This window comes from Equus caballus, chromosome 13 (genome assembly GCF_041296265.1).
Source record: "Equus caballus isolate H_3958 breed thoroughbred chromosome 13, TB-T2T, whole genome shotgun sequence".
In the NCBI taxonomy this organism is placed as follows: Eukaryota; Metazoa; Chordata; class Mammalia; order Perissodactyla; family Equidae; genus Equus; species Equus caballus.
In genome coordinates, this window is record NC_091696.1 from 7,935,266 (window position 1) to 7,953,956 (window position 18,691).

Genomic DNA, 18,691 nt, shown 5'->3' on the forward strand with positions numbered 1-18,691 from the left:
AGCAGATTTAAAAGAGCCTGTATGATCAATTACTATTCTTGCTGTACTTATGTAAATAGTTATGCCAAATTTACTAAAACTAGGCTTATTTTGCAAACCAGTTAGTCTTAACTTGGCTATGTCTAGTAAAATTAAGGATAATTTTAGAGAAAAAGATTATGGTTCAATAGAACCTATAATACGCATTTGTGGATATTAGATTTGGTTTTGTCAATTGTCTTTAAAATTTTTGTTACATCTGTTAACTGAACTATATCCTGAATTCTTTTGGCCTCCTGAAATATCCGGCTACAAACCTCCAAACTAACAAACTAACATAATGATGGGTTTTTTTTTCCCCATCATTTTCATTTGGAGTCATTGAAAACTAAATCTGCCATTTTTCCTACAGCCTTGCAAAGTGAAGCTGGAGAACCTAATATAAACTTAAGAGAGATTCATGTCTACTGCTGCATAAACCACTCCAAAAACTACCTGAGTGCCCAATGACACCATCAGAGGCATTTCAAACTGTCAAAGATGCTTTGACCTTGACTTCTAGGAATCTTGATTGGCTGCCTCCTGGCCTCAAAACCAGTTTATAATTTGTTCCAACCATTAACCTTGTTTTTCTCTTTTTGTTTCTCTAGAGAAACTTCTTATTAAATAGCTGGTTACTTACTTACCTGATACAGGCCTAACTTTGGGAGCCCACTTGCATCACCACCTTATTAAAAGACTGGTTCAATGAGATGATGCAACCTACACCCCATTTCAGCAGGAAGTAGCTAGATCGGTCGCCACCCCAAATCCCTCAAGATTGAGGGATGAACATAAGATAGGGGGGAGTTGATACCGACCTTGATATCAGTTTCCCTACATTAAAGCCAGCACATATGGGGTTAAAATCAAAACACTCATTCCCTGCTTACTCTCTGGATTTCTGGCTCCAGAATCCACTGTTCTCCATGGAGACAGACACCACCAAGGACAAGCACCTGGATGCATTAACTCCTCCCCACAAAGAGATACGGGCTGGTGGGAAAGCTGCTGACCAGCAAGGTCATGGGTTCCCTCCTCTCTGCAAGTCATCCCAAGGCCAAAGACAGGCTGGTGGGAAAGCTCCGACAAGCAAGGCCATATGTAGGGGAGGTAGGCCCCTCCCCTACCTAAAACCCCAAATAAAAACCCTTCCTTTTAGCTTTTCAGGTAGTTTGGGATTTCACCATTAGCTGCCCTCTCTCCTTGTCCAGCACTGTGCAATAATAAAAATTCCTACTTTCTTCCACTACCCCCAGTGTCAGAGATTGGCTTTCTGTGCAATGGGCGAGTGAACTCACTTCAGGTTCGATATCAAAAAGGTGGAAACAGGGCAAATCAGTGGATGAATAGATAAAGAAATTGTGGTACATACATACAATAGAATATTATTCAGCCATGCAAGGAGTGAAGGACTGACACATGTTCCAACAGAGATGAACCTTAAAAAAATTATCCTAAATGAGGGAATCCAGACACAAAGGCTACATATTACATGGTTCAATTTATATGAAGCATCTAGAATGGGTAAATCTAAGAAGACTGAATGTAGATTCATGGAGGCCAGGGGCTGGGAGAGGAGAGAGAGGGGAGAAACTGTTTAATGGGCAAGGGATTTTCTTTGGTGGAATGCAAATGCTTTAGAACTAGATAGAAATGGAGATTGAACAACATTGTGAATGTACTAAATGACACTGAATTGTTCACTTTAAAATGGTTGATTTTATGTTATGTGAATGTCACCTCAATAAATTGTTTAAATCCTGGAAATGTACCCTAACAAGTACAAGACAGGACAATCTGGTACCTGCCAAGCCCAGTGACTTGTTCCAGAGGCCCTTTCGAGTCTCCATCCTCCTGCTGACCCGTCCAGGGCCGAGCCTTGGCCTTAGGAGCAGAGGATCCCTAGCTTGGCCTATGATCTGATTACTTTCTATTAGCACTAAAAACGGTTGGCTCGATTTAGACAGTGTCTTTGCAACCAAGAAATGACTGACATACTTAACAGTGATAAAGACAGTAAGCTAGGCCATTCTCACTTGTCTTCTTCTGGCCAAACACTCCTGTAACCATGGTAGTGCAAGCAGAGTGTCACCTTCTCTGGGCAGCTCAACCCTCACCCCCAAATCCCCGCCCCTCCAGCCCAGGCAGCTCTACCTCTCACTTGTCTCTGCCTTCCCAAAGCTCTTGATGCCTTTGGAGGTGTCTGCTCCCTGTGGAGCACCACACCTGGGTCCTCTGCGTAAGCACCTTTCGTGATGGTCTTGTTTACACTTTGCTCCCATGGTACTTGATAGCACCAGGACAGTGAAGACCCAATTCAGATGGATAGAGAGGGCCCATGGCCTTGTGCACCACAGTGTGACTGGTCATAACAGGACGTCTTGTGCTGGAGTTCAGGAGTGAGCTGAACTTGGCTGGGCAGGACCCCTGAAAAAGTCACTGGGCTTGGCAGGCACCATGGTGACATGTCTCCTTGGGAACCCCTTGGAAGTGATATGTGAAAATGACGAGTGTTTGTTTATTTTTTGGAGAGATGGTTCTTTACTTCCATCTGCTTGTCAGAGCAGCCTGTGTACTAACCAGTGATCAAGAACTCCAGCTTCTGAACCTAGGTGATCTCTGTTGAATGAACCATTGGTCCTGTCCTTTCCATACTGCCTCTTGCTGCCTCATAAGGGAGAAAAATATTTAATTTTTTCAATGGTTTTCGAACTGTTCACCCTGGAAGCCACAGGTGGATTCCTGACAAAACAGGTAGTAACATTCTTTCCATTTACAGCAAAAGTTAACTGATGGGATTTTCTTTATTTAAAAGACATTATTCTGAGATGCCAATGCATTATATGTGCACATGGTTAAAGATTAAAATGGAGGTAGAAGAGGCAAGTGCTTTTATACTACGGAGATTTAGGTTTTCTTAGGTTTTCTGGTAGATAGTTCAATCAGATTAAGGAAATTACCTGCTATTAGTAGTTTAAGGTTTTTTTAATATCATAATTGGGAGTTAAATATTATCAAATGCTTTTCTAAAACTATTGAGACAATATGACTACTTTTTTAAATTGGTTAACTTGATAACTGATATTTATATTTTTCCTCTGTTAACTGCCCTTGGGTCCCAAGATCAAATTCACTGTGGCTGTGGTGTGTCATCACTGTTGCATTTGGTTTGCTGCTAATTTCTTTAGTTTTTTTTTTTTGAGGAAGATTAGCCCTGAGCTAACATCTGCCACCAATCCTCCTCTTTTTTGCTGAGGAAGACTGTCCCTGAGCTAACATCTGTGCCCATCTTCCTCTGCTTTATATGTGGGACGCCTACCACAGCATGGATTGACACCCAGGATCCAAACTGTTGGCCAGATGCCTCCTTTGGTTCTCCTTCCACCTGGGCCTTTCCATAAGGCAGCTCACAATATGGAAGCTGGCTTCCCTCAGAGAGAGTGAGAGAGGATGGCCAGGAAAGAAGCCACAGTCTTTTTAAACCTAATCTCAGACATGGCATCCCATCTCTTCTGCTATATTCTAGTCATTCAAAGCACTTGATCCAGACCACAGCAAGGAGAGGGGATTACACAGGACATAGCTACCAGGAGGCAGAGACCATTTACAGCAGTCTTAGAGGCTGTGACCACAGAAGTGAAGCCAAGATAATCTGCTATGTCACATAAAATCAATCCAGAGAATTGAAGAACACATCATGCCCAGCTCATTCTATAACGGAGTCCTGCCAGTGACCAACTAAGTGGACCTGAAAGTGGATCCTTCCCCAGTCAACACTTTTGCTGTGACTGCAGCCCAGCTGGACAGCAGAACTTGTAACCTCATGAGAGAGCTTGAGCCAGAGGTACCCAGCTAAGCCACACATGGATTCCTAGCCCAAGAAACTGTGACATAATAAATGTTTGTTATTTTAAGTTGTTACATTTTGGGATACTTTGTTATATAGTATTAAAAACTAATTTACCTAACCTGCTCTTTGGCCACTTGTTCAGTTTCAGCCACTATAGCAGGGACAACCTTGGTGTGGATGCCACCTTAATTCGTGTAGGTGTAGCCTGACAGTGACTTCCAACTTAGTAAATCCTGTAATACAAAAGTTTTGGAAAGTTAGTCCTCCAGGGGAAAAACATTTGACCAATGGGAAATCAAACGAGTGGATACCTTCTTTCCCCTTCCTTTCCTTGGATGGACTGTCCTAGAAAGAATTGCTTGCTTTTGATATCAAATGTTGGCCAGGTTGATAAGGAACCCTTGTATAGGTTCTCCTTCTTTCTCATGCTTTATTCCAATTTTCCTTCACTCTTGCCCACTTGGGATCATATTTACAAATAAAATAGTAGCACAAATGCCTGTCCTTAGACTCTCTTTTTGGAAACCAGGATAAGACATATTTGTCAATTTCCTTCACAGACAGATGAGGAAACAAGCCCAGGCATGCCCAAGGTCACACACTTCCAATGCATCAAGTCCTGATGATTCTGTGTATTCTTATCTTTCAAAGGAGGAAAGAGTCTAAAGAAAGAAGGGCAAACTGTGTCAATTTACTGCTACTTCACAGTATGTGTGTGATTTATAACTCAGTATTTATCTGTGTGGTGGTTTGTTTAGTATCCCTCTCCCTTGCGTCTTCATGAGGTCAAGGATCCTGACTCTTTTATATTCAGGCTTGGTTTATGGCCTGAGCACAGCAGCCATGGAGCCTAAGCAGCATGCAATGACACTGGGGAGAGGTGCCCCCTCCTCCAATGCCGAGAGAGAATGTCCATGGACCTGCCACTTTCCTCACCACTCCTCCACCAACTACGAGGCCCAGCCATCAGAACATAGATGGCACCTCGTTACCCCGAGTCAACAAGATCAAGGTTTGTCCTACTGAGAAGAGTGGTGGCTTGAGAACTGAGTTACAGATACTCAATCTTGTTTTCATTTTTTTGCACACTCCAGATCGTGACCTATGAAATTTGAATGTAATGTAGAAATCATTCTAGAGCAACACTGCCTCCTCATTCGCTCAACCAGTGGAAGTCAAGACAGGCTTCCCACAAGAGGAGCCACTGGGGCTAAGAATATAAAAGCTCAGGAATATGAGACTGATGGTGCTCCTTGTATCATAGAGTGCTGACAACTCCCAACTGTGCTGAGATCTGAGCTTAATGCTTCCCTGAATGTTATCTGAAATTCAACTTTGACCGATTGCTAAGGAGACGGAGAAAGCAGATAAGCCACTCTCTGTTGATGAGGGCACTGTGTTTCTCAGACCTGTATAATTACTTTAATTTAACCACACTATAATTATCCATTAATTTGTCTCTATCTTCAACCTGAATAATGTCTGGGTCTTAGTCATTTTTTTTACCCTAAGCTTTTAGAACTGACCTTTGAAAGTACATGTGGAATCCATTAGTATATAAATGAATAGATGAGACACAGGGTGTGAGGGGTTTTCTTCTGACACACAGTGTCTTCCTTCACACATTCACCTCAACTGTTAGTATGTGAGTCTCTTCACGTTAGGTGTTCCATTCTATGAAATGAAGGGGCAAAAAGATAATGTTTTCCATTATTTCCCCTTGCAGAGCAAGGCCGTTTGCATTGGGTAGCACATGGTGCTGGCTACATTTTAGTCCTAAGGAATGATTAGCCTCTCCCCCTTGGGATAGACCCCCACCAGCTGGACCAGGCCCTGAGGTAACTAGGGCAGGCAGAGGGTCATATTAGGGTTAGTTGCAAAATCACTGTAGCTGAGCATGCATTTTGGAGGAAGATGAATGCATATTAGTTTCTACCGAAGCTTTGTTTCCAAGAAAAATAAGAAAGGCTTTGTGTTTAGATGAGGGAATTAAGTTGTCAATAGTTATTGGGTGACACTCTAGTCTTTCCTTATTTGGATGTATTCTGTGTACTTGTCTGGTTGTGAGCATTGAGGGGAGATCCTACCCAACAACACCCATAGATCTTCCTGACTTGCATCTGTCTTTGTTCCTGCTGAGACAAGGTGGAACTCTTGTTCTGGAAGACCCATGGGATAGCTGCTGTGGGGTTCTCCACTGAGACAAGAACCATAATTTTCACCACTTTGCTCTTTCAGCCTTGGGTCTCATTAGTCCCCATAGTGGCCCTTACCAGGAAATGGCAAACATTGAATGTTGGTGTCTCAGAGCAGCAGCAGCCTTTTCAGTCTCCCCTCCTATCAGCTTATTTATACTCTGTTGTGATCAACTGTTGTTGGGAAGCCACTTGCTGTCACTGAACCTCAGTTTCTACATCTGTAAACGGGGGATAGTAGCATGACCCTATTTACCACTGCCCAGGGAAGGCAAAAAAAGAGGCTAGAAACAAATTGGAATTCCTGGGACTTTCTACCTTCCTTTTCTTGGAGCTCTCTTTCCAGCTTCCCATGTCTGTCCTTTGTTAGTATTCCAGCTTGCAGCCACTTCTCTCCTTAATTCCCTCTCTGTAACGCTCCATTATCCCAGAGATTCCAGAGGTAATCCATGTTCTGAGCACAGTTATGTGTCTGTCTCCATCCACTGGGATGCTGCTCCTGAAGAAGTGGACTGTATGGATTCTAGCCCACAGCCAGCAGGATACCTACATATAACATTCACTCGCTTGTCCTGGGATCAATGCACAAATGAGCAGATGTATTCGTGCATTACACTTTCCAGTGGCAGCTATGGATTTTGCCAGGTGCTTCCTTGAGTAAACCGCAACTCAAAGGTGACCAAGTGTCATGGTATAAATTTAAGGTTGCACAAGAAAGTCCCAAGTAAATAAAATGAGGCGTCCACCTTCTCAGGCCGGTGACACGCAGCCCTGGGGACTTTCAGGTCAGATAATTGGAAAGAGTTGGTGAGGGGAGAGTGTTACTTTCAGCAGAAGGGTTGAAATTCAGAAAGAGAGAAGGAAGTACACAAGCACTGGTTAAATGTCTCTGTTTCTGTCAAGTTTAGAGTTTCATTTTCCATATAACCCACAGTTTCTCAAGCTGAGCAGACACAGAGCCTGGGTCAGAGTGGTAATGATGAGCTGGTGCAATTTCCAGATGCTCAGCCCTTGGATCTTTCCCATCAGGTGTGTGGTGGGGGGCTTACAGGTGTCAATGACCACTGTTACAGGCTTTTTCCTTATAGCTCCTCATCACCAATTAGAAATTTCCCCACTGGTCAAAAAGCAGGAAGCCATATGCTCTGACCGCTTTGCCACAGAGAAAAAGCTCATGTCATCTTTTTGTGGTCCTGGGTGCTACGTGTGCTACCCGTGGTGACATCGTTGGTGGCTAAAGTGGTTGGGGTCCATTTGGCCATCCAAGCTGCTTTCTCCTCTTCACTCCCTTCACATCCATTGTTCTTGGACATTGATCTTTCCAGAGAGAGAGAGGGCCATTCTGTGGTGAAGGATCTGTCTAACTGGCTGTCTACTGCAGGACCCTCTGAGGGGCTGGACAGGAAGCAGCATGAATTGATACCACGTGCTACAGCCATCACCACCTTGTCCATTTCCTGCCTCTCCGTCAGGTGCCCTCTTGACAATAGAATATGATGGATCAGCCTAAACATGCAATGATGGTGGTCGAGGCATAGCCAGGCCCTCCTGTTGTATTAACTATCCCGGAAGATAGTGTGGCCACCAATGAGCCACAGAGAAAGGACACGCAGGGGGCCCAGCATTTCCATCTCTACCAACTCAACTCCAATAATCTTTCTGGATGTCCCCTCTGCACAAGGCACTCTGTTAGAATATAACAGCGACTAATACTCAGACTGTGCCCTTGAGAATCTCTCAATATAATAGGGGAACTAAGTGTGAAAATCAACAATGATGCTGGAGGGCAGAGAGGACAATAATAGAATTGCGGGGGAAAGAAGATGCCCAGAGGAGGAAGTGGTTATATCTGTTCAAGGAGGTTGGTGAGGAAAGACTCTAACTGAGGGGGTTCTGCCTCTGCTGGGTTTTAAAGGATGAGTAGGAGGCTTCTGGGGAGTCCAGGTGCATTTCTGGGCAGCAGAAACTGCATGGGTAAGATCTGTAGATCTAGCTTGTTTGAAGGAGTTCAAACACTTTGGAGTGCATGCAGCCATGGAGCCAAGTGCAGGTCAGAGACTGAAGGCCACTGGCTTTACTTGAGTTTCTATAACCTTTGGGCTTACTGATAACACTGATTGAGTTGTTTATTGATTTCTTACAGAACAGGAACTCAAAGGATGTCAAACTGGGAGTTCCCATGAGGCTGTGCCAGGGTGGAGATGGCACCTGCAGGTGGAGCCCAGCTGGCCCTTCTACTGGCTGCAATCCAGCCCCGCCCCCTTCCCAACATATAAATCTTCCAGCCTCAGTGACTCACTGCTTGGCTGGAAGGGAAGCTCTGTACCCACAGGCCTGGGAACAGCAGCACTGACTGCTGAAAGGAAAATCAGAGGAGAGAATCTCAACAGGAAAGTGGCCATGGACCTGATCCCAAGCTTTTCCACGGAAACCTGGGTTCTCCTGGCTACCAGCCTAGTGCTCATTTATCTGTGAGTAACTGTCCAGGCTTGTGTCCTTTGTAACCGTGGACTTGAAATGCTAATCAGCCCCCCTTTCCCTTACCTGTTTTGAAGCTTAAAAGAGTTAACGAAGGGGAAGTTGCTTAATGTTGGGTGCCACAAACACACGAGAGGTTCTTATTGATCTCATCCAGATCTGCCGAAGGAGTAACCCTCCCACTCCCAATTTCTGTGCTTAGCGGATTTTAGTGACACTACTTGCTTCTTGGAATGACCTTCTGATTGACCACCAGTGTGAATGTGGACTAACCAAGCATAATTCATCAGAGACAGATTAAAAACAACAGACCCCTGGGCATTGGGGTCCTCACCCCCTTCCCAAGGTCTGAGGATCCCAGAGGCAGGAGGAAGTGGCTTGGGTTTTTGTCTCATTATCTTCGACTTCCAGGTTCTGTATCAGCTGCAGGAGACATGTAGGACTGGCCCCTGTGTCACTCAGGTGGCTCCTGCTTTCTTCCCCCCCACCACTAGGGATCATTTACACAAGGCACCTGGGGCACTCAGACTTTGCAGGTGGGCTGGAGATTGCTCTGCCCTTCTCCTCAGACTCAGTTCTTCCCTCTTTTCTGTGGCCCTTCCCTGGGAATCCCCTTTTAAGAATCGACTTCCCTATCGTGTAATATGCAGAACTGTTTATCCCTAAATGAGAATCTTTAGAGCAGAGGAGATCTGGCAGAAATCTTCAATTTGTATTCTTTTTTTCACTTTTTCCTTCCATTCTCTGGGAGGGTTAGCATCAGTATACAGATTTCTTTTCCCTCTGGTATGATATGTGCAGGCAGCCTGCAAAGGCATGAGCCTGAAAAGCCAATTTGGATTTTAAATATTTTTCCCCTTTAAGTTACAGTACAGGAGGATGAATCAAAACCATCCGGCAGAGAATTCCTTTCAGTGGTGGGATTTCTGGTATCATGGAGCAGGTTGGGAGAGGAGTTATTCTCGACGTGTGAGTAGGGAAGGGCCCTCCTTGTCTCATTTGACCTCTGTCTCAATCTCACTTTCTGAGAGTAGGAAACCATGGACACAGATGTGAGCATAGGAAATAGAATCTGGGTTTAATTCATTGAAAGAAATGTTAGGAATTATGGGTATTTTGGCAACATATTTGCTGACTGATGACATTTTAAAGTTAATTGATGTGGTTTAATTTAATTCTATTTAATAGTAGATTTTTTTTTTGAGGCAGATCAGCCCTGAGCTAACATCTTCCATCAATCCTCCTCTTTTTGCTGAGGAAGACTGGCTCTGAGCTAACATCTGTGCCCATCTTCCTCCACTTTATATGTGGGACACCTGCCACAGCATGGCTTGACAAGTGGTGCATAGCTCTGCACCCAGGATCCAAACCAGCAAACCTTGGGCTGCCGAAGCGGAACATGCCACTAGGCCAGCTCCAATTCTAGATGTTTTATTTGGATGAGACTATTTCCAGCATATACTTTCTGAGAGACAAAAGAAGCCTATTGATTCAGTATTTGTGACTAGAAAAGTGCATAAATAACCTCATCTTTGTAGCATAAAGTCAAGAGTATGAATCTAGGGTACAAATATATACTTCTATGATACAGACAATATATATATTTTTTCGGGTCGGAAGATTTGCCCTGCTGCCAATCCTCCTTTTTTTTCTGAGGAAGATTGGCCCTGAGCTAACATCTGTGCCTGTCTTCCTCTATTTTATATGTGGGACACCTGCCACAGCCTGGCTTGATAAGCGGTGCATAGCTCCATCCCTGAGATCAGAACCAGCAAGCTCTGGGGCACAGAAGTGGAGCGCATGAACTTAACCACTACACCAGTGGGCCGGTCCCATGTATACATATTTTTAAACACCCCTGTTGAGCAGGTTCTTTTAATCTCTCAGTGCAGGTGAGTAAGTGGGACTATGAGCCAGTGAAGATATGAGAGTCATCCAGGTAGGAGTCAGGAGGAAGTGGGAGAATATTCCTCACCCCTCAGAACAGAGATTCTCCTCAGTTCTGGTCCCACAGGTGGGCCCTCACAGGAGCAGAGTTAGCATCTCATCTGCTTGAAGCATGGAGATAAGGACACCATCTAAGTCACTCTGTGTGTGGTCTGCCTGGCAGTAGGACTGTCACTAGATAGTGTCACCACTGGACAAACAACAGTGTACCTTAGAGACAATGGTGCAGCCAAGAATCAGTTGCTGTAGACACCGCCCTCCTTATGCCAACGCAGTGTGAATGTAATAAAAATGATTGGCTTTATTGTGAGCCCTTCATTTGTACCACAAGCCTAATTACTCTACCACAGAGAGGGAAGCTGGAAAGAAACCTAAGAATTCACCAGCCCACCCTCTGCCGTGATTTGGAACCATGAGAGTTTAGACGCCAGCCGAGATCTTTTCTTGGGACCAATACTGCTGACACACTCACTCAATTGGTTGTCCTCGCTTTCTCATGTAACACACTGAAAGTTCAGAAGCAGAAATTGGTTTAATTGATTTGCCATGGTTGTGATGACAAAGGAAGGACCTGGGGTGGGCCTGACTCAGGCCACCCCTGTTTTGGCAGTTGGTGCACATGCTTCTACCAACTGTTCTGGACGAAGGATCCAAATGCTCAGCTGGGCCTAGTTGACGTGCCTCTGCAGGGTCCTTCAAACAAAGGTCCTTTCCTGCAATTTTGGGGGTTTATTTTATCACATAAGATTTTCTGGATTTATACAGAATATTTGGAACTTGTACTGCCTTAAAGGCTAACTTCCAAAGAAGAGGAGACAAGGTATTAATTCAACTCTCTGGGACATTTTATGGTTACCCATTGTATGTTGCATAAGGCACGTTTTGGTATCAACAGGAAGGTACGTGAAGTTGGGAAGGCCATCAATCTTTTAGCTGAAATCTGTTGTAGGGCATGTTGAACTGATTCTAGATACCATACTTTTGAGCCATACTTTCCTAATTTGCCTCTATAGGGTTAGCCTTGTAAGCCTAGCAGCTTCGTGGTTAAAATGGTTTTCAGCTGCTTCTTCCCTCAGCCTCTTTTGTTCCTCCCCTCTGCCACCTCTCAGTAACCCTGGGGTGGGAAGACTTGCAAGGATCCAGAAGCCCTAGTTGTGAGATCCCGTACATGACACATGGAAGATGAGTTGCAAGCAGCCCTGCCATAGGGAGCACCGACCTTAATGGGTTTCTGAGATGTTTGATGCACAGAGACAGTAAACTAACTGCTTCATGACTGACCATTTGGAAAAAAAAATTGTGTACCTGGCAGGTGAGTGCCACAGGTGGGGAATCAGATGCCACGAGAGGAAGAATGGTCCGGGAGTGGATTCTTTAGTCTTGGTCCCTTTATACAGTATCATTCAGGAAAGATATGGGTCAGTCACCCTTGTCTTTAGCTCAAATCAACCACATTGCCTGACAACAGAGACTTGGGAGAGACTGAAAGATGCTCACATTTCTGTGAGGCCGATGAAAGCGTTGAACACAGTCTTCATTCTATTGAAACAAGAACCCTGGCTGCTCCAAGGCCCGTCTGAAGATAGATTTAAGAAGGACCAAACCCTAAACTGGGGCCAGTGCATAGGGGAAGGAAAAGCATAAAAGTCTTCGAATAAACTGTAAGAACAATGTCACAGTGGGGTCTCGGTAACTCTTATGTTATTCAGTAGATGCAGTTATGCAAAATCTCATCAGAGCAGAAAAATTTTTTCCCCTTTCTACCTAGAATGAGATTCTCCAAGTCATGGGAAAGTCAATTTACTAAATGGACATGAATGAATTCCCTGGAAGGATTCCAGCCTGGACCTCTCAGGAGCACTCTAATTTGGAAACATTTTTCAAGTATTCATTGTAGGATGGGACCATGGAGACTTCAGCTGCTTTTAGCTACTCATCATTCCATTTTGCGGATCTCACAGTGGAGGAGGGAAAGGAGAGGAGGAGTGAATGTAATCACTGCCATTGGAGTTGCTGTTATTATTTATCTCCTACATGTTAACTCCCTTTCTTGACCGTTCCAGTTCTGAGTCAGGGACGGGCCAGCCGCAGCACCTACTCCACAATCCCTGTGACCTGGCTTTCTCTTTCACCTTATAGATATGGGACCTATACGCATGGACTTTTTAAGAAGCTGGGAATTCCTGGGCCAACACCTCTGCCTTTTTTTGGAAATGTTCTGTCCTACCGTAAGGTGAGTGTTGTTTGAAGTCCCTCTTTGCTTTTTATGGCTGCAAATTCCAGCTTAGATTCCTAGTAAAACTGCTCCTCTTCAGCAGGAAGTTCTGAGGCCTCACACATCCCACTAATGGCATCATAGGCCCCACCCGGCACATGGCCAGGTTTACCCCAGGGATCTATTGTCAGCTGTCAGGAGTCTCATGTTTTGCCTCAGTACGACAGCCCAGTTCTCTGGCTTATTCAGCACAGGACTTGATGTTCCAACTTGTGAGCATTGTGAAGAGGGTGTTCTTTCTTCCAGATGCAGATTCCTAGGAAGGAACAATTGTACTGAGTATTAGGAGAAAAGAATGAAGGGAGTTCCCAGTAGCTCATTCAGCTGTGTACACTAGAGTCAGACTCCCCTGTTTGAGCATAAGCTCTGGGCAGCTTTTTTTCTTCTCCTTCCTCCTGGGTGGTTTATTTTTGCTGAGGAAGATTAGACCTGAGCTAACATCTGTTGTCAATCTTCCTCTTTTTGTATGTGAGCCACCACTGCAGCATGGCCACCGACACATGAGTGGTGTAGTTCTGCCCCCGGGAACCAAACCCAGGCGATCACAGTGGAGTGCACTGAACTTAACCATTAATCCACTGGTGTTGGTGCCCTCCCGGGTAGTTTTAAAGCTTCAGTTTACTAGTCAGTGCCAGTATTCACCATCAGGTGTTTTGCACAAACTTGAATTCTCTCAAGAACTGCTAAACCCTGCAGTTATACCCAGTGCCCTATTCCACCTTTGCTACCCTTGGTAGCTTTTGGGATTTGGGAGATGGAACAAGAGCTTCCAGCTTCACAGCTCTTCCTTCAAAGGAGGCTCCCTATGGATAAGTCTGAATAGGGAGTGGACATACCTGAGACAAGGTGGTGCTTGTGTATTGACATTAAATTTTTAACTACTTATTGGGTTGTATGGTTTTTTTTTTTTTAAACAAATGCAGACTCACTTATATAAAACCACTAGAAGGGAGATGATTTGACAGCATTATTAAAAATTTAATATAAGTGAACGGATTATAGTAGGTGACTCCTGGACTCTGAGCTTTGGTGGAGCCTTTGTGGTTCATCCAGCTCTGATGCCTCTCCCAGGGCCTGGCCACTGGATGGAAGGTTCCAAGCTCAGGTCCAGAAGGCTAGCAGGCAGAACCATGCATGCAGGCTGCCCTCTGCCTCAGATTTCCTTTCCTGCAGACCTGAGGCTTGCTTCTCAGATCCCAATTCTCCCAACAGGGGCCTTCAGTGTCTAAGTCCTGCCTAAGAACTGTCACATATTTTTCTCTAGAAAAGCAATAATTTCCTTTCTACATTTTGCAGATTAACTCCTTAGCAGATGCATCCCAAGACCCACATTTCTGGGACCTTTCTTTGCATTGTGAAAGCATCATAACTGAAACTTAGTGAGGGGGGGAATTTTTGTTTAAGTTACAGAGTTGAAATCTCAGAGCAAGTGTTTTAATTTCCTCTGTCCTTTGTGGAGTGATGGCTTCTCCCATCCTTTCCACGTTGCACTGGAAAACTGGGAGGCGAGTCCACTTTGTCATTGATTCATTCACTCACTCACTGTTTGACTCAACAAACACGCCTTAGACTTATTTAAATCTGCTCATCTAAAAGAGGCCTCTGGTGTCTTAAACTTCCTAATTCTGCTAGAATTCTAGCGAGGGCTCATGAGATAAATGAAAAGGTTGCTTAATAGGAGGTCAAAGTGTGTGCAGGCCATTCTCGCTTTCCCTCAGCTTCAGTTTTCTCACATGTCCATTGAGGTAATAAGTCAGAGGGTTATTTGATTTCGGAGACAACACACGCACCAGTGGAAACACTTAAGAGGACTTACTTAATATTCATAGACATGGATAAGTCATTTAGTGTCTATGATACTTGGAGAAAATTCAAAATTAAATTCTCCTTGTCAAATAGCTCCTCTGTTTTCCCTCCTTTCCCCTAAGACGCCTTTCCAATAAGAGCTTCCCTGTCAATGAAAGACAGTAAGACTGATTTCATGGGATTTGAATCATTTTTGTTCCAATTATAGGTGTGGTTCAATACATTTAGATTAACAATCTAATTTTGTTTCTCCCTGCAGGGTATTTGGAATTTTGACAGGAAATGTTTTAAAAAGTATGGGAAAATGTGGGGGTGAGTATTCTGGAAACTTCCATTGGATAGACTTGTTGTTATGATGATGGCCTCACGTCCAGAGCCTCTTTCAAGAAATTCTAGAAATAGGGAAATGAAATTATTGATAATCTTACTATCGCTTTTTGAGCATTCCAAATCTTTTTCCATTTGTAGACACCGTTTTACGTATTTGTGATCAAAATCTCTACAATTTTCATCTAATTATATGTCATATGCATTTGTCATGTTTTTGATACATCTTCAAAATTGTAATTTTTCATGACTGAGTGGGTGGACTTTGCTTAATTAATCATTGTTTTGTTCTAGAAAATTTAAATTGCCTTCAATTATTTACTAACCTGCCTTTATTTTTATAATGAAATATTTTAAATGTGGAAAAAATTATGGGGAATTGTACAGGAAATACCCACGTACACACCACCTAGACTTAGCAAATATTCTAATATTATTTCCAACCGTGACCTCTAGGGTTATGGATTATGTGACATAAAGATGAAAGTCTGGACTCCCAGATGTGGCTCCAGCTCTAGAATCTGGCTTATTAAATTTATTCAGCTCTGTTTTCCCAACAGGGTTTATGATGGTAGACGGCCTGTGTTGGCTGTCACAGATCCAGACATGATCAAAACAGTACTAGTGAAAGAATGTTATTCTGTCTTCACAAACCGGCGGGTAGGCATTAATTTCTTTTAATTTAAAATTTTATTTATTACATTTTTATTAAGAAATAATTATAGGTTCACAGGAAAAGGGGAGGTGCCATGTCATGTGCCCTTCATCCTGCTTTCCCCATTGGTAATAACTTGCGTAGCTATAGCACAGTATCAAAGCAGGAAATTGACATTGGTACTATCCACTGAGCTTATTCAGGTTTCATCAGTTTTCTGTGCGCTCATTTGTGTGTGTATGTGTTGCTCTATGAAAATTTATCATGTATGTAGATTTTTGTAACAACACCACAATCAAGGTACAGAACTGTTCCATCACCACAAGGCTCCCTCTTACTTCTCTTTTATTGTCACAGTGTGTAGCTTGTATTTTCCTATTCTCAGGTCTTTTGCAGGGCTAACAGTTTTTTCTGATGAGGCCAATTTATTAATTTTTCCTTTTATGTGTTGTGACTTTGGCGTCAAGTCTGGAAACTTCACCTAGCCCTAGGTCCCAAAGATTTTCTCCTATTTTTTCCCCAAACATTATATAATTTTATGTTTTACCTTTAAGTCCTTAATCCATTTTGTGTCAATTTTTGTGTAAGGTGTGAAGTTTAGGTCAAGGTTCATTTTTTTGCCTATGGATGTCTAATTGCTCCAGCACCATTTGTGGAAAGTCTATCTTTCCTCCATTGAATAGCTTTTGCACCACTGTCAAGAATCGGTTGGACCTATTTGTGTGTATCTATTTCCCATTCTCTGTTCTGTTCAATGATCTATAGGTTTATCCCTCCACCAGTACCACACAGTATTGATTACTGTACCTATGGAGTAAATCTTAACATTGTGTAGAATGCTTCTTGTCATTTATTTTTTTTTCAGAATTGTGTTAGCTATCCTAGGTCATTTGCTTTTCCATACAAATTTAGAATAAGCTTATCTATGTTTACAAAAAAAAATTGCTGAGGTTTTCATAATATCTAAAGATCAATTTGGGGAAAATCCGTATCTTTACTAGGTTAAGACTTTCAATCCATGAACACAGTATACCTCTCCATTTATTTAGATTTCCTTTGATTCCTTTCATCAACATTTTGTAGTTCTCAACGTAGAGATTCCATACATGATTTGTTAAATTTAGATGTAAAGTATTTCATTTTCTTTGGAGTGATTGTTAATGGTATTATGTTTTTAAAGTATTTTCACAAATCCGTTGTTATTATATAGAAATGTGGTTGATTTTTGTGTGTTGATCTTGCATCCTACATCCTTGCTAAGCTGATTTATTAGTTATAGAAGGTTTTCTTTTTATGTTCCTTGAGATTTTCTACATTGAAATTATGCCATCCAAAAATTGGGACACTTCTATTTTTTCTTTTGAATCTATATGCCTTTTCTGTCTTTTTCTTGCCTTACTTCACCAGCTAGGACTTCCAGTATAATGTTGAATAAGAATAGTGAGAGTGGATATTTTCCCTTTCTCATTATATTGGGAGGAAGAATTTATTCATTCACCATTTAAAAATTTTTACTTACTTATTTTGGACAAATAAAAAATGTATACGTTTAAGATGTACAGTATGATGTTTTGATATATGAATACATTGTGAAACGATTACCACAAATGAATTACCATATCCATCACCTCTCATAGTTACCTTTTCTCGTGTGTGTGGTAAGAACACTTAAGATCTACTCTCTCAGCAAATTTAAAGTATACAGTACAGTATTGTTAACTATAGTCACCATGCTGTACATTGGATCTCCAGAACTGACTTATCTGATAACCAAATGTTTTTACCCTTTGAACAATACTTCCCCTTCCCGCCGACCCCCAGCCTCTGAACCATCATTGTACTCTCTGTTACCATCAGTTTGACTTTTCGTTTTTAGACTCCACCTATGAGTGAGACCGTGTGATATTGGTCCTTCTGTGTCTGACTTAATTTTCTTAGTACGTTGTCCTCTAGGTTTATCCATGTTGTCACAAATGGAAGGGTGTTTTTTTTTTTAAGCCTGAATAATATTCCACTGTATATTCACCGTATATTCCACTGTATATAGACATATATATACACACATATTTATATATACAGATATGCACACACGCACACATATATATATATACACACATATTTTCTTTATCCATTCATCTGTCCATTTACATTTAAAGTAGTCATTGATTGAAAGGACTCATTATCGACATTTTGTTAATCTGGGTGCTTTGCAGATCCTCTGTTCCTTCTTTCTCTCTTCTTCCCTTTTTCCTTTCTGAGTTGACGCTTTTCTATAATGGTGTGCTTTGGTTCCTTTCTCTTTACCCATGCCATCGCTACGATAGGTTTTTACTTCGTGTTTACCATGAGGCTTCCATAAAACGCCTTAAAGATTTAACAGTCTAATTTAGGCTGATAACAATCTAACTTTGTTCTTACTCAGAAATTCAGTGCTTTTACTCCCCCTGACATTTTATGTTTTTGATGTCACCATTTACGTCTTTTTATATTGTGCATCCATTAACAAATTACTTTAGCTATAGTCATCTTTAATTCTTCTCTGTTAACATTTGCCCTAGAGTTCTAAGTGATTTGCACACCACCATTACGATATTACTGTGTTCTGAATTTGACCATATATTTGTATCTACCAGTGAGCTTTATGCTTTCACGTTACTAGTTAAGGTCCTTTCTTTTTAGCTTGAAGAACTCCCTTTAGCGTTTCTTCTGAGACAGGTCTGGTGGTGATGAACTCTTTCTGCTTTTGTTTGTCTGGAAATGCCTTTATTGCTCCCACATTTTTGAAGGGTCACTTTTCCAGGTAGAGTATTGTTGGTTGCCAGATTTTTTCTTTCAGCGCTCTGAATACATCATTTTATTCTCTCCTGACTTTCACGGTTTCTGCTGAGCAATCCACTGATACCCTTGTTGGGGTTCTTTTGTAGCTCTTATTGCATTTCTTAGTTTAGTCTTTGTATTCTTCAGCTATAAAATTTCTTCTTTTTTTGGTTCTTTTTTATGTTTTATATCTCTTTGTTGAACTTGTCATTTTTTTGGGTAATTTTTTTCTGATTTTGTTAAGCTGGTTTATATATGTTGTCTTGTAGCTCTCTGAGCTTCTTTAGAACAATTATTTCAAATTCTTTGTCATGCAATTT

General features: G+C 42.2%; 1 protein-coding gene across 3 annotated transcripts in view; it reads left to right on the forward strand.

Moving 5' to 3' along the window:
• Nucleotides 1–7,911: 7,911 nt before the first annotated feature.
• Nucleotides 7,912–18,691, forward strand: part of LOC102149219 (cytochrome P450 3A12) — a 32,901-nt gene continuing 22,121 nt past the window's right edge. Inside the window, exons 1-5 of one of the 3 annotated variants that reach the window (XM_070231645.1) lie at nt 7,912–8,116; nt 8,210–8,537; nt 12,631–12,724; nt 14,832–14,884; nt 15,460–15,559. In XM_070231645.1, the coding sequence (XP_070087746.1) occupies nt 8,101–8,116; nt 8,210–8,537; nt 12,631–12,724; nt 14,832–14,884; nt 15,460–15,559 (591 nt within the window). In that variant the 5' untranslated portion in view covers nt 7,912–8,100. Of the gene's footprint in view, nt 8,117–8,209; nt 8,538–11,103; nt 11,312–12,630; nt 12,725–14,831; nt 14,885–15,459; nt 15,560–18,691 lie in introns of those variants that run through there. The other 2 variants (XM_070231646.1, XM_070231648.1) reach the window with 2 other exon arrangements.